At 41.2% G+C, this 16,400-nt stretch overlaps 1 protein-coding gene across 1 annotated transcript in view; it reads left to right on the top strand.

The window, feature by feature from the left end:
• The window catches only part of NDST1 (N-deacetylase and N-sulfotransferase 1), a 184,907-nt gene extending 168,720 nt beyond the window's left edge, over positions 1–16,187 (top strand). The window contains exons 12-15 of the mRNA XM_089661331.1: positions 3,654–3,824; positions 8,469–8,578; positions 8,980–9,082; positions 10,234–16,187. Of these exons, the coding sequence (XP_089517457.1) occupies positions 3,654–3,824; positions 8,469–8,578; positions 8,980–9,082; positions 10,234–10,353 (504 nt within the window). The 3' untranslated portion in view covers positions 10,354–16,187. The remainder of the gene's footprint in view (positions 1–3,653; positions 3,825–8,468; positions 8,579–8,979; positions 9,083–10,233) is intronic.
• The last annotated feature ends 213 nt before the right edge of the window (positions 16,188–16,400 follow it).

The following is a 16,400-nucleotide window of genomic DNA, read 5'->3' as shown; positions in this document are numbered from 1 at the left end:
TGCTCTTTTTCCTGGCCATGCAGCTTGGCAAGGAGTAAGGGGGTCCTTTTGGAGCTTTGGGGAGAACATCCCAGCTGTACCGGGTGCTCCCAGCTCATTTTCTACTAATTTTTCAGGGGCTGCTTGCAGCGCACCTACTGGCAGCACTGGTGTCTGTAGCCTGGAGTCATGTTATCCTCTGCTCTTAAGTTGGCCATAAACTGATAAAGATTTTTTTTGTTCAGCTTGCAGGCTGAAATTCAACAGATTTCTCCCATTCACACTAAACATAGTGAGTAGACAAATCTTACAATGTGGCTATTGTAGTCTGCCAAAAAGTGTCTGTCATTGTTTTGGCTCATATGGATGCTGTATGCACCATTTTTAAACCAGTGGTTCGGTCTGTTGCTTCTATCACTATTGTTTCAAGCCTTGGGTCATTTAAACTTACTAAAATCCACTTTTCCAACTGTTTCTCTACAGGCATTAGAAACCTCCTGATAAGTTATTAGACTTGCGTCTGTATAGAGAGGTTTTAGTGCAGAAGCAGTCTGTTCCCACTTATGATTACTATTCTGGTGAAGATGCACCTGCCTTTAAGAACCCAACCGATAGGCATTTGGATGCCCTCTATAGGACACCATTCTCTTCTACCCCATCCTGTCTGTCACTTTGCCAAACAAACCAAACACTAGGTCTGTTATCATCTTTCTGGTGTTTTGTGGATATCAAAGGAATCCATTTACATGTTTCCATTCTTCCATTGTATCAATGTTTTTCTACATTGTGATGTGGGACCCTGACATTACCATGACCCTGCCCTATAGCCTGTGTTCTGCACCCTGGGTGTTCACCAAGGAGCTATACCCAGTATTAGCCCTGTTGGACTCCTCGTGGCATCCCCATTGTGAGATATTTAGACTAACTTCTGTTGAGGGAACAATTGGAGCAGACTTTGTTGGGCATCATGGATTTGACATTGCAGCAGTTCAGATGAATCCTGAACCTTTATCTTTTGGAATATCTGGGTATAGTCCCGGACACCGCATAGACGAGAGTGTTTCTTCGACATGAAAAATTTCAGACTCTCTGATCTCAGATTTTAGCTCTTCAGTCCAGTAGCCCTCTATCTCTTTTCCATGAGACTCCTAGGTCTGATCCATTTGCTGAGTTTTACTTCAGACCTCTACAATTCAACATTTGGTCATTGTTGAACAAGTCAATAACGTTCGTGGATAGACTGATTTGTTTGGTACCAAGATTGTCAGTCCCTTCTTTCCGATATATTAGAAGATCCTCAAGACAGATGTCAGCCTATTGGGCTGGGGATGAGTCCTGGGCACCCTGTCAGTATAGGGACTTTGTTGTCAGAGGCGTCTCTTTTCCCAATAAGTGTCCTGGAACTTCTTGTGATTCACTGTCTCTGCAGCATTGGACCATCGAACAGGAGGGTTATCCAGTCCTGATTTTGTTGGTCAACACAATGCTAGCGTACATCAATCATAAGTGGGGAATAAGAAGCCTCACCAAGGCAAAAGGGTAGATTGGATCATGTCCTGGGCAAATCTTCATGTTCCAGCCTTGTTCACCATTAATATCCCAGGCATAGACAATTGGGGAGCAAACTTCTTTAGCCAACAGAGCCTGAACCTGAGGGATTTGGGGGTTCAACAACAAAATCGGTTTGTTTTCAGGTACAGGGATCCTCTAGCATGAGCAGTGGATGCTCTGGTGGCTCCATGGGATCAGTGAACCCTAATCTACGCCTTTCCTTCCCTGAAACTTTTTCCTTGTATGCTTTGCAGGATTGAGATGGAAGCATTCCGGTGATCCATACTGCTGTAGGCTGGCTATGGTACACCGATCTGGTGAGACTTCTGACAGATGCTTCATGGGCTCTTCCAGATTGTCAGAATGTTTTTGTCTCAGGTTTAATGTCCTGCTTCACAGGCACTGGATTTAGTAACAAGGCTGTCATAGCCCTGGTTTTGGGAGACAGTGGGACATCTTTAGGTCCTTATTCTCTTACAATGCCAAGAGCATGGATGACTACTTACCAAAATCTTTATCATCGGACATAGAAAGTAGACATGGTGTTAGTCTTGAAGTTTCCACTCTAGGAGTTTCTCCATGGGACAAATCCTCTCCTTCCTGCTGCTTGTCCTGGACCAGCATTTGAGCATTTGGCTCTCAGCACAATCAACTCTATCAAGGGCCAGATTTATGCACTTTCTGTTCTGTTTTAGAGACCACGGTCCTCACACTCCCTAATTAAGACCTTTGTACAAGGAGCCTCCCATGTTGCTCTTCCTGTTTGTTCCCTTGTCACTCAGTGGGTGCTTAATCTGTTTCCTCTGAGCATCAGAAACCACAGTTTGAACTAATTAGAGATATTACTTTCGCTATTCACATATACAAGGTGGTATTCCTGGTAGCCATCACTTCTATGAGACAAGTGTTTGAACTGGTGGCTTTACCCTACAAAGAACCTTTTCTGGTTTTGCATAGGGGCAAAGTGGTATTGAGGCCCAGGACTTCCTTCTTGCCCAAGGTAGTTCCTGCCTTTTACCTCAATCAGGGCATTGTTCTCCTGTCCTGTCCAGCTTCATTTTGCCAAAAGGGAATTTCACTCCATTGTCTGGATATGGTTTGGGCTGTTAGTCTGTCAGCCACTGCTTCGTTTAGGAAGACTGATACCTTTTTGTAGTGCCAGAGAGACCCCAGGTTCTTGCTCCACCATTTCTAGGTGGCTCATCTGATGTAAGTTTTTGGGCGTAAAGACCTTCAGATAGCTCTTTGAGCTGCAGGCAGACCCGAGTGTTTCTGTTGTTTTTTGGGGGGGCTTGTTAGTAATTGTTTGCTGTTACCCACACCTCCATTGGACTGCTTTTGGGTATCTTAAAGCTTAAAGTCTTCCTGTGTCTCTCAGTGAATGATGAGGAAAATTGCATTTTTGTACTTGCTGTAAAATCCTTTTCTTTAAATTAATTAAGGGACACAGGTCATTCCCCTCTGTACTTAAGATTATGCTCTGTCTATTGCGTTGCTACAAAACTGACATGCTGATAATAGAAATTGCCTGGGCTCTCCTACATATTTTTTTTTGCCAGTGTCCAAAACTCCTGTAGGCAACATTGTAACCCAAAGGTTAAAACATCCAGTGTCTTCCAGTAGGCTCCAAGAAAAAGATTTTGCAGTGAGTGGGGAGGCAAGCAGCTTGTCACCTGCTGTAGTTGAGATCAGAGCTGCAGGGGAGGTGGTGGGTGGTGGTGGTGGTAGAAGACTGGGTAATGAGGTGGTCTCTTTTTATTTTTTTTAACACACTGATATGCAGCGTTTTTTTTTTGTTCTATTTGTAAGGGGGTGCAGTGGGTTTTTTGGGGGAAGGGGGGGGGTGCGGCTTTAGGGCTCCTATATACTTGTGCTGCTTTACAGAGTTTTTGATCTTCAGCAATGCTAAAAACATAGTGTCAGTATTTGTAATGTTGAAACTACATCTCGCCATCAATATTTTTGAACCCCTCACTCTGGCTGGGCAACGACAACCTTTAACAAAGGTTTTTAATGCCTGTTTAGTATAAGTCATTTAAACAAAGAAAAACTTTTTCCCACAAAAATTTGTAAGATCATTTAGAGATCAGCAAATTAATTTTATGTTTGTATTTTCTTTTTAGCACCAGAGAGCCCATGATGACCCTGTGGCCCTCAAATATACCTTCCAAGAAGTCATTACTGCTGGGTCTGACACTCCTCCAAAGTTAAGAGCTCTACAGAACAGGTGCCTGGTCCCAGGATGGTACTCCACTCATATCGAACGCTGGCTAAACCACTTTCACGCTAACCAGGTGACAAATGCCATTGTCAATTACATTTAATATGTCCTTTTAGAAGCAATGTTTCACAAAAGATGTAATATTGTTCTCTGTTTACAAAATAAAAGCTGCACCCTAGCCAAAAAAATCCTTAAAATACATGCAGGATGCAAAATCTGTTGGGAGATTTCACTTGTTATCTAGATGATGTTGGTTATGGTCAAAACAATATATCTGCCTATAGCCCAACTTATTAGATTCTTTCTTCGATCTATTGATGCACTTTTAAAGTATATCTTAACCCAATAACAAAAATCTTGTATAAGCTTACATCTTACATATGTGTGAAAAAGTTTTCAATATTAAAAAGGCGCTATTCCCACTTAAGCTGCTCAATACCACTCAACAAAAAATACATAAACCTTTTAATAATAACCTCTAATAATAATCAACATAGGTCATTTGCGTCATAGTGTCCATAAACAAATCATAGTCCATCCAATGATTTTCCATAAAACTTCACTCAACTGTATGCCCAACATTTGTGTGAAATTCACTCAATGCCAATTCACCACCACGTGTGGTAAGATTGAAAGCTTACCAGATCTCCATCAATTCGTGCATATCACATAACCAAAAAGTTCAAGGAGGAAGTGGACGTCATCGGGGTCTTCTTTTTGCATAATACAGTATGACCGTACACACATTTAGAAAAAAGAGGCCTCTCCCATGGAGTATATTTTATTAAAAGTGCAAAGAATAAAAATGGAAATATACTTATGTATGCGTTCAGGCACTGAAATAACTGCATGGTGTCGATATAAACCAGTAAGCTCCACCACTCTTGAGTGTCTGAACTGGCATGCGTTCCACAGGCTGAATCCAAATCACCGGAAGTGATGTACAACAGAGATTGGAAGTGACGACAGCGGCCAGGCCTCAATGCATTTAGCGGAATCGATACCTGCACTTTGCTGTACGGCTGCCGCACTATCAGCTCATGGCCCTGCCTTTCGGCTGCACCTTGGGTATTCATTAAATTGCTGACCCCAGTTCGAGCCTTGCAGTGCTTTTGTGATATCCCCATTTTGGGATACTTAGAAAACTGCTTGTTGAGGAAAACGATCAACTGTTGACTCTGTCAGATGATGTTTACCATACAGATGTTGCAGCAATTTGGATGGATCCTGAAACATCAGAAATTGTCAATGGAACTGACTTATCATTTGGAATATCTGGTTCTATCCCTGGACATAGCTCAAGCCAAAGTGTTCCTTCCACAGGAAAAACTTCAGACACCATAGTCTCAGATTTGAACTCAAGTTCAGATGCCATTTGACTCTTTCCATGAAAGTCCTGGGTCTGATGGTTGCCTCTTTTTTGAGGCTGTCCATTGTGCCCAGTTTCACTCCAGACCTCTGTAATGCAACATTTTGTCATCCCTGGGATAAATTAATCCAGTCTATGGAAAGATCGATTTTTCTATCAATGAAAACCAGGTTGTCCCTGGCCTGCTGGCTCAGGAATCAGGAAAGTACTTCATGTCTTTTGGAGGACCCTTGTGATGTACACCAACCTTTCGGGCTGGGAAGGAGTCCCAGGCACCCTTTTGGTGAAGAGGACTTGGTCATAAAAGGAGTCTTGTCTTCCTGTCAACATAATGGAACTTTGGGTTCTTTGGCTGTCTCTGTAGCATTGGACCATCTTACTAAAGGGTAACTTGATCCAGATTCAGGTGGACAATGCTTACAGTAGTGTTGTACATCAGCCAGTGGAGAAGAACCAGAGGTCGACCCTGTCCTGGGTTGAACTTCACATTCCAGCCTTGTCAGCAATTTACATTTGAGGCATATTGACAGGCAGACTTCCTCACTCAAAAGTGCCTGGACTCACAGGTGTTGCCCCTACACTCTGAGATGTTCCAAGATCTGTGTTGCAGGTTGGGGAGGCCAGATGTAGATCTCTTGGCCTCCAGTTTTAACCGCAAACTGCACAATTTTGTCTCAATGTACAGGGATATTCTAGTGGAAGAAGTGGATGCTGTGATGGCTCCATTGGATCAGTACACCCTGAAATATGCATTTCCTCCCTTTTAAAACCTAATCACAAAACTACTTTGCTGGAAGAAGATAGATAACAAGAATGATAATTTTCATCGCTCCAAATTGGTTCAAAAGGATGTGGTGCAACAACCTGGCAAGACTCCTGGCAACTGCTTTGTTGGCTCTGCCAGATAGTCGGGATCTTTTGTCCCAAGGAATGATTTGCCCTCCTGCTTCCCGGTTGCTTGCTCTAATGGCATGCTTGTTGAAGTCCAGGACCTGTGGGAAAAGGGCATCTCTGAGTATGCGCTTGCAAGGTGCTAAAAGCTAGAAAGGTCTACTTTTCACAAGGTCCATTATCGGACATGGGAGGCATACTTCACTTGGTGTGTGTCTCAGGCTTATCCTAGGAGTTACTCCGTGGGACAAATACTCTCCTTCCTGCAGCTGGGTATGGACCAGTGTTTGTGCTTTCTGTTCTGTTACAGATACTTTTGTCTTCTCACTCTTTTTGATTAAGTCCTTTTATACAAGGTGTTTCCCACATGGCTCACCCGGTACATTCCCCCTGTGATTCTGTGGGATATGAATCTGGTTTTCTCTGTGCTTTAGGAACAGCTGTTTGAACCCTTTAGAGACATTCATCCCTCTACTTCCAGCCACAAGGTGGTGTTTCTTGTAGCCATTACCTCTACCAGGCAAGTGTCTGAACTGATGGCCTTGTCCTGCAAGGAACCTTTTCTGGTTTTCCATATTTCAGTATTTGTATTGTTCACTATTGTCTGGATATGGTTAGGACTGTGAGAATGCATCACAAAGCCACTGCTTCTTTCAGGACTAATTTCCTTTTTGTAATCCTAAAGGTTTGCACTGGTTTCTTGTTCCACCATCTCTAGGTGGCTCATGCAGACCATTATTCAAGCTTATAATCTCAAGAAAGTTTCTCAGATTTTCAAGGTTGTCACCTGGTCTTCTGTTTATATGTTGTCGAAGTTCTACCAGGTGGATATTGCAACCTCATTTGATGCCAACTTCAGGCGTAAGGTCCTTCAGTTTTTTATGGTAGTCTTTGTTTTGAGGCAGCTTTTTTCTTTTCTTTTTTTCTCATGCCTGTTAGTATTTGTTTTCTGTGATCCCTCAGTTGGACTGCCTTTGGACATCTTGAATTGATGCAAAAAATATAATTATTGTACTTGAGTTAACCCCTAACTCAATAACATTTATTTGCTACAGCATTATGTATCTCATAAACAATTCCAATATTTTTTTTTTTTTAATAAAAATAGGATTTTTGTACTTTCCATAAAATCCTTTTCTTGGAGTCCATTGAGGGACACAGGTCCTGCCCCTCTGTGTTCATAATCATGGTCTCAGCACTGCTTTGCTACTAGACTGAGGCTTGCGGGTAGGGGGAGGCATTATCCTGGACTAGCCGATATAGATATAGATATATATATATATATATTTTTTTTTTTTTTTTTTTAACCAGTATTCAATCATCTTGCAGGCAACAGTATAACCCGAAGGTTATAAACTTCTGTGTTCTTCAGTAGACTCCAAAAATGGATTTTAAAGTGAATACAAAAATGTGATTTTTATGGAAAAAAAATGCCTATTTAAATGACACACAGTCCTTTTAGTAAATGAAATGTCATCCAGTTAGGGTTTAGATCTACTTTAAGAATTTCAGAGAATATTGTTTATGTGCATATTTACAGTGCAGCAAGTAAAACAAATCTCTCTTAAGCCATTTAGGAAAAAATCCAACAGTGCTTAGACAACCACTCAGTTTATATAATCCATATGCAAACATGTCTAACCATACCTTTCAGCAAACTGTTCACAAAGTTTTCCTGTTGCTCTGAACATAATTCTGTTCTCTACAACCGCTATAACTTGGGCTACAATGGGTGGGGCTAGGAACCTGTAGTCTACCTATTTAAAGTGGAACTTTACCCATAACAACTTGATAAAAAAACATACATTCCACATTACGAATTATGCTACCAAAATTGGTGTGTGCTGGAAATTTCTTCCAGCATTGTTTCCATTTCTTCTTGCTGGAGGCTGCTATTTAACTGAAACCCAGATCCCATGAGCAGCAGAAAGTCTTTAGGCTGTGAGCAGATTGGTCTCCAGTGGCTCTGATATTCGGCACAGTGCCTAAAAATAGAGAACCGAGCATGTGCAGAGCAGGGTGAGACAGTGTAATATTGGATTTTAAACAGTATAGGCACTTATTTTTAATGTTTTACACAGCTATGCCTGCAAAAGGGGCAAGCTTGAAGTAATCGAACAGGACTTAATTTTCTGACCAAAGTTCCACTTTAAAAGATTTCAAAGAATATGGTGTTTCCAAAATAACAGACTACTGACAGTTGGATGCTTTGAACTAAAAAAAAAAAAAAAAAAAGTGTCCCTAAATGCATTTTAGTGCCTGATTTTTGTAATGGAAGCCAATCTGATCAGTTTGAACCTAGCATAAAAGAGGAAAGGTGTCCATGGGGCAGGGCAGTAGCGCAAATATACAAACGATGATTTCTAAATTCTGACTGCAGCTGAAGTAGAGTTGTTTGAACTGTCTTTCTAAAAGTTGAATGGATGACAGGAATCCTGACTGTATCTTCTCTTCTAGATATTGGTTTTAGATGGCAAGTTGCTGCGTACTGAGCCTGCCACTGTAATGGATTCTGTGCAGAAATTCTTAGGCGTTGCGAATGTTGTGGACTATCACAAAACACTGGCGTGAGTACCCATCTTTTCCTACCCATTTTATACTGGGCTGCGGAGAAGGATCCCAAATCCTTCTGTAGCCCAGGTACATTTTTTTTCTCTCCTGACTCTTTATTGTACAGTCCTGTGAAGATCTGCATATGAAGCAGACAGTGTTCTCCCGTAAAAACACAATAATCACATTCGTATTACAAGAGCAATGGAGAATACAGGACTGTGTAGCTGTGAGTTCCCCTTGTAAAACAAATACTGCATTTTATTGCTCTCATAAATCTAAAATTCATCTTACATACATGCTAAAGAGCAGCATACTTTTTTCCAATCTGAATGCTTTTCACTTGGCAAGGCAAGTCTATCATTAAGAACATTACATAAAATCTATAATACCAGCATTGGTCTTTTTTTTTTTCCAGGTTTGATTCCAAGAAGGGATTTTGGTGCCAACTTCTGGATGGTGGGAAAACCAAATGCCTGGGGAAAAGTAAGGGGAGGAAATACCCAGATATGGATTCGGATGTAAGTTTCCTATAAAAACTGCACCAGTCTTTCAGTGTTGCACACTTTTTGCAGTAGATTTCCACTTGCAGATTCATCAGAAGGCTCATAGATCAATGTAAAGAGACCACTGGGCAACCTTTTTGGTTTTTTTCCACTGCAAATTTGTAATCCGAAGTCTCACTATGGAAGCCAATCTTTTGGCAGATGTTCAAAACTCTTGATGTCAGTGGGTTAAAATAACTCTCACTTTCACAAGAAAAAACAATTGATGACTACATATACTTACAGTAGCTTTCAGTACCCCCACTCTGCCAGAATACCAAACCGGCCAGATCAGGAAAAGTCACTATTTGGTAGTGTTGGGGCTTGCCTCACTGGTCAATATGTATATGTAGGAAGTGGGGAGCAGGCTACTTTACCAGGAAGTACTCTCTCACTTCTGATCAGAACAGATGCTGCTTCTGGTATGGGCAGGCACCACTAGGTACCTGTACTTTATACGATGCAATATTTTATAATACTTTATACTTATGATACTTTATAATGCAATATTTTATATTCTCCTTAAAGTGGAACTCCAGTTTCAAATTCCATACCTAGCTAGGCTTGCACCAGGTGTAGTTATTCCCATGGCTCATCTTTGTATGAGACCTTCATGTAAAGCATTCAGCAATCCTCTACAGCCATATCTTAGGCTCTCAGTCTTTATTTAAACTTCTGGCTGTGTGACAGTCGGCATCACACAGCCATTCCCTGCCCTGGAAGGCTGTCATGTACCATGTACATGATCACCCCCCCTCACATCACTATCTACACTACTGACATGAGCAGGGTGAGAACATCCGCTGCGCACCCATTCAGAAAACAGTGAGAGAAAAAAGGTTCAGTGTGGTCATGTGACCACAACTTCATGGTTCTTTAAATAGTGTTTAAAAAATAGCTTGCGTTGACCGAGGTGGTAGAGGCAGTCAATAATTGCATTGCTGGCTGCTTAAAAAAAATGATTCATTTTCGTTTTTTTAGTTCTCTTCATGATAAATCTATACAAAACCATACTATTGTTCCCTTTTAACTTTCTTGATTGCTGAATTGTTATACAATTTGTCTCATTGTGCATAAACTTCGGTGACTTCTAAGTACCTTATTTTTTTCCCCTTCTTTCTTTGCAGTCTCGAGCTTTCCTGACAGACTATTATAGGGACCATAACGTCGAGCTGTCCAAGCTGCTCTACAAGATGGGCCAGACATTGCCCACTTGGCTACGGGAGGAGCTGCAAAACACGAGGTAGCTGTTGGCTGCTGCTTTTGGGACGAGAGTATGGTCTTTCAAGTTCTCCAGGGATGACCAAGCAAAGACATCGACCAGGATCTATAGCCTGTTTGGTTGATAGGTGACGCTCATTCAGTTTAAAAACGGAAAGACTTCTGTTGAGATGAACACCTAAGACCTCTCAACTCCTAAAGGCACTGCACAGCCACTGAATCTCATCCCACAAGGCCTGTTTTAGAGGCCTTGTTTATTCTGTGTAGGATCCCTGCTTGCAAGGGTTCCATTTTTGACTGTTGTACATGGACTCAACCACTTATTATGTAGTAAGCCCTAATGATTGGAAAACATGGGCTACTTGTGAATCTTGAATAGGCGTGAAGAAAAGTCCAAAACAACTTTAATGAACAAAACAAACTCTGATAATGTGGACTGGTGATAATCTCTAAGCCTGTCCATCTATAGACGGAAGTGCCACAAAGCTAAGAAATACCATGTATTTCACAAATAAATTCCTGGTCTTCCTGAGAAGAGACTGCAGAAGTTTCCTTGTTGGTTCATAGTGTTCTGTCCTGGAATCCGAAGAATAAAGAACGAGCAACACAAGTGATTGGCTGGGAGGAAACCCCAGAATCTGTGTATTTAGTGTACAGTTTGGTGCTAGCAGTGTACTGAATTATTTACTAATTAATTTGCCTTCTGTGACACTGTTATTGATGCAGGTACGAAAGCTCTTCTTTTTTTTTCTTCACACTTAGAAAAAAAAAAAAAGAGCTTTTGGGGTCTTTCCAGATTAAAAACAGATTATCTGGAAGTATTTGCCCTTTTAGCTCTACTATTGGGAGGCATAAGAGCTAGGAGATCAATTCTGTGACTTTGCCTTTATGGGATTCTGACTATGAGTATGTTGTAGCAATAAACATTCAGGGATTTTTGGATGAAATGTTACTTTACATTGGAGTTTGCAAACTGCTAAGACAGGAAGGGTAATCATGTGACCTTAGCTGTGGTGTTAACATTCCCAGCATGCTCTGCTGTGCTGATCTAGCCAGAGATCACATTTGCCTAAACCTGCTGTACAGTACTTGCCTGTAAGAGTCCTGTGAACCCCAGTATTATTGGCTTTTCTGTACATATGCCATTCCTTTAAACAACCAAACACTAACAAGACATGCTAATGTTTTTCAAGGTGCAGTCCCATGTCGCTGTATGTGCTGAATGTGTAGGAAAACTCCAATCTTAACTTGACTTTAATAGCGCCCATTACATATTTTGCCCCACTTTTGTTTTCATGGGCCCTCAGGGTATCCATTATGCCCAGTGGGAAATGTCCAGATTTTTCTGCCATGGGATAAAATAATTTATGTATTATTTTAGAGATAGACAGTACGGAGCAGCCATGGCCTGTTATGTCTCTAAACTGGAGAATTTACTGCTAGCTTGCAGCTATGTTTCTAAATCCTTCTAGTGGTCAGGCACAGCACTGTAGCAATTACAAATACACCATACAGTATATAAATTTCTTGTTCAATTTTCTTTAGATTTACCTTCAATTATGTAGTGCAAGGGTCTGCCTGATTGCATACAAATTGAAAGTGTTTAGGTTTGACCTCATATTATATGGTTTTGGTAAATCTAAAGGAACATTGTACAGTGTAAAGTGAAACTAAACTCCCAAAAAAAGATTTAGCACTGAAAATAAAATGAGTTTAATTTTTTTTTAATATAGTTTTTCCATTACTTTGCTCATGCTTTCTGTTCCTGTTCTCTGCACATCCTGTAGACATATTTGTATGAATTCTGTTTCAAGTTGTGCATGCTTCAGTGGTGGCTGAATGTCACCATTTTACTGTGGTGGTCATGGCACTGCTAGTGCACTATAGGGGGGATTTCCTGAAAGAGATACTGGAGCAGCTGTTCACACTAACCAATCCGAATCTAACTTCAGCTTCTTCAGTTAAACGATAAGTTCACCTTTTAAGAAAAAAAATTATAAATGCACATCTGTGCATTTACTTTTTTTTTTTTTTAGGAGCCTGTAAAGCATTGCACCCGCGATCAGGGTGTAGCTGTCAGTGTAGCCGCCTGCCCGTACCTCTGATAGGGGCAGGCAGTTACTGAATGGCACGGAGCAGTTCATTGCGAGTGCTCACCAGTGCCCACGCAGTTCTTTGCGAGTGCTCACCAGTGCCCACGCAGTTCTTTGCGAGTGCTCACCCGTGCCCTCCCAGTTCTTTGCGAGTGCTCACCCGTGCCCTCCCAGTTCTTTGCGAGTGCTCACCCGTGCCCTCCCAGTTCTTTGCGAGTGCTCACCAGTGCCCACGCAGTTCTTTGTGAGTGCTCACCAGTGCCCACGCAGTTCTTTGTGAGTGCTCACCAGTGCCCACGCAGTTCTTTGTGAGTGCTCACCAGTGCCCTCGCAGTTCTTTGAGAGTGCTCGCCAGTGCCCTCGCAGTTCTTTGAGAGTGCTCACCGGTGGCCTCGCAGTTCTTTGAGAGTGCTCACCCGTGCCCTCGCAGTTCTTTGAGAGTGCTCACCAGTGCCCTCGCAGTTCTTTGAGTACTACAAGCCATCAGTTGCAAAAGCTAACAGAACTTGTAGGCTTTCATTCACAAATTCTGATGCGATTGCTTGGCTGTGTGTCAGATTGTGACAGCGGGAGAAGTTCCCCAGCCTGCTGTCACAGAGGTGGGGAGGGGGAGTTGGGGACAGAGATTGGGAGGAGGCTGCAGGATAGGAAACATATCACATGTTCCACCCTAAAAGTGGGAGAACCAAGTGACATGTTCCCAAAGGTGATCTTATTCTCTAAGCTTTGAAGAGTAAAGCTAGAATCTGATTGATCGCCGTGCAGAGCTGCTTCAGATTCTGTCTTCTGTAGTTGTATTACGTTCCCTTCTGTGTGTGTACAATGGCTGCTTATAGTCCAAACCAGGAGCATGCAGGAAAGGGTGAGAATGCCACAGTTAAAGAGTAAGTCACCCTAGGAAAAAAGTAGGTAAACCTTGTTGTAGGACCACCAGGGCTCAATTGACATAAAAAATTCAAAAATCCTTTCTAGTCTGAAATCTCTTAAATTATCATACCCTCAGCATGGAATATTGCGCAAAAAAATGTTAACCTAAAGCCAGCCATAGAGGAGTCGAAAATTTAACGTTCTGTCTTTCAAAAAATGAAAATGGCTCATAAGATTAGGCCATCAATTGTTTAATTTCTTTAAATCAATAAATAAATCCAGCAAGTTGGATCAGGCACTTTCGATTGTGGCACGAAAATCGCGTGTCACAGCTGGCACACTAATAATGCGAAAAGGAATAATTCAAAGATCGACACGAGTTTCGTTCAGTGTTCAACTTTTCTGTGGCCGGCTTAAAGTATTACTAAACCCACAACAGTACAACCAGTCTGTATATGCAGTAAAGCGTACGTGTTATACTCACTGTGGAACCTAAGGGGTTAATCCTCTGCATTGTGTAATAAGGCCATTAGATCCTTTCTTCTCTTTTCCTCCCCTTTTTCAAGGGACCACTTATCTCCTGATAAGACAGACTGAACCATAGGCATTTTGCACATGTGTAAAAAGGATGTTTAAACCAGACTTCTCTGATCCTCCCCTTCTTCCAGTGTCCCCCTTTTATCTCCTGCTAAGACATATTGTGTGGAGTCACTCAGCAGATGTTCAGTTTACTAGAGAAGTTTTTTTGTTTTTCTTGGGAGAGTGCATGTGATCACTACAGGGCCAATCAGCACTGTACAGAAAGAGGTCAGGAGTTTTGCATCCTCCTAGAGCAGAAAGAAAACTCCTCCTAAATTTATTAGCTAGTGCTTGGCTGGACACTGATAGAAGCCACAAGACTGTTCTAACTTCTGATGAGAAAAGGTATTTAGCAGTTTATATTTACTAAAATAATTGCATTTCCTTGTTGTGTGTACTGTGGGAGACCAGATATAGTGGATGCAGGGTCTGGGGAGACCAGATATAGTGAATGCAGGGTCTGGGGAGACCAGATATAGTGAATGCAGAGTCTGGGGAGACCAGATATAGTGAATGCAGGGTCCGGGGAGACCAGATATAGTGGATGCAGAGTCTGGGGAGAGCAGATATAGTGGATGCAGAGTCTGGGGAGACCAGATATAGTGGATGCAGGGTCTGGGGAGAGCAGATATAGTGGATGCAGAGTCTGGGGAGAGCAGATATAGTGGATGCAGAGTCTGGGGAGAGCAGATATAGTGGATGCAGAGTCTGGGGAGAGCAGATATAGTGGATGCAGAGTCTGGGGAGACCAGATATAGTGGATGAAGGGTACTGGGTTTAGTAACACTTTAAGTCTCCCATTGGCAAGTATCAGCTGACACTGCACAACTGTGATAGCTCCCATCCACACTAATGACCAAGAACCAGTCATTTGAGTATTTCCCTAATCATGTGACCACTAGGTCAGCTACGATCATGTGCGCCATTCAAGAAATAAGCCTGCAAATTACAGTACGCCTCTGTTTAATAATTGTCAGATACAATTCCAGTATAAAACTAAAGGTAAAAATCACTTTATTTTAGTGAATTTGTCATAATAGAAAACAGAGCAGGATTTCTATTAAAAAGGTGTACCAAATAAAAGCCCTATTTGTCCTTAAATTTATAGAAATGATTTTCGGTATATAAAATTTGAATTAAAGCCAAGTTACCCAAAAAATACTGATGCTGCTTTTAACCAAGGCATCTAGGCTGTAATGACTGTTGGTCACAAAAGAGTGAAGCTTTCTGATATTACAGAAATATGTGCAACAACATATTTGGGTTACAGTAAGTAATTGGGACTAGATACACTTGAATATATGTTGCAAGCACGTTAATATGGTTGTGCATTTTTCGCAGACCTTCAATTTACTGCTGATGATAAGGGAAGCAAAAAAATAAATGCCAAGCTTGTTTCACTGTGCACCTAGTTAAACAAATTCCTCCTTTTAAATGTGGTTTCCATCTAAACATTCTGTAAACAGCCAAACATACAGTATGTCTTACCTACATTTCTGGCAATTTGAAAATCTCAGACATTTCCCATAGGACATGATGGATGCTATACAGGGTCTATTAATAAAAAGATTTGCCTTTTGTCCCGCAAATATGCTTTTACATTCATTCTGTATTAGTTGGCCAAAAACAAATTTTCTTTAGGCTATCTTCTCTTCTGAATTAATGTTGTTTTATGATAGGCAGTACTAAAACACTGAATTATGACCGCTAGATGCAGCTAAGGAACATGGCAAACGCATACACCTTTGTGACAACTGATTCAGTGTAACAATACTTGAGAACGCTAAAGAGAATTGGCAGATGTAACCATTGGTTACATTTATTTGCTAATTTCCTCTAGTGATCTCTATAATGTTTCCTTTGGAACATTTGTTCTGAATAAATGTACATGCAGATTTGCTGGACAAATGACTATGCATTTTTTTTCATGAATAGACCTCAAAGCGTTTTTGCAGTCGTTTCCTAACAAGACAGGCAAGGTATTTACAAAGTTGATGATTTCACTAACCTGCCTTATCTTTTTATTTTCTAGAAAGGTGAAATTTCACGTTAAAGGCCTTAGATTGTATAATGATGAATGTCAAAGAATGCAACAGATAATGCCTCATATTTGTAAATTATAATAACGACCTTTTTAACTTAAAATGGTGGAAATGTTTTAACTTCTACCCTCCTGTTTCTGTAATCATGCTTGTGGGAATAATGGCTTTGCAATGTATGAATTTCAGTTGCCCATGGTGTGATTTGTCCTGTCTTTCTGTTCTCCATCTCAGTGGAACTGCACCTTTTAAAAGCAATTAAACCCCTGGACTGACAGCTGATATGGTTCTTCTGGTGCATGCCTTTTGTTGAAACGTGTCACCTCATCTGTCTGCAGCTTCTGTAGTCACCTGCATCCTCTGCCTGGGAAATTCTCATTTACCTAAATCTTTTTTGTATCAACAGGACTGTTTATTTAATCCTGTTTTATGTGTGTGTTTGTGTGTGTGTGTATATATGTGTGTGTTTGTATGTGTGTGTATATATGTGTGTGT

This window comes from Staurois parvus, unplaced genomic scaffold, assembly GCF_062004578.1.
Source record: "Staurois parvus isolate SC_StPar_1 unplaced genomic scaffold, SC_StPar_1.0 ptg001328l, whole genome shotgun sequence".
Classification (NCBI taxonomy): Eukaryota; Metazoa; Chordata; class Amphibia; order Anura; family Ranidae; genus Staurois; species Staurois parvus.
Note: the sequence above shows the minus strand (reverse complement) of the source record. Positions and strands in the feature narration are given on the sequence as shown.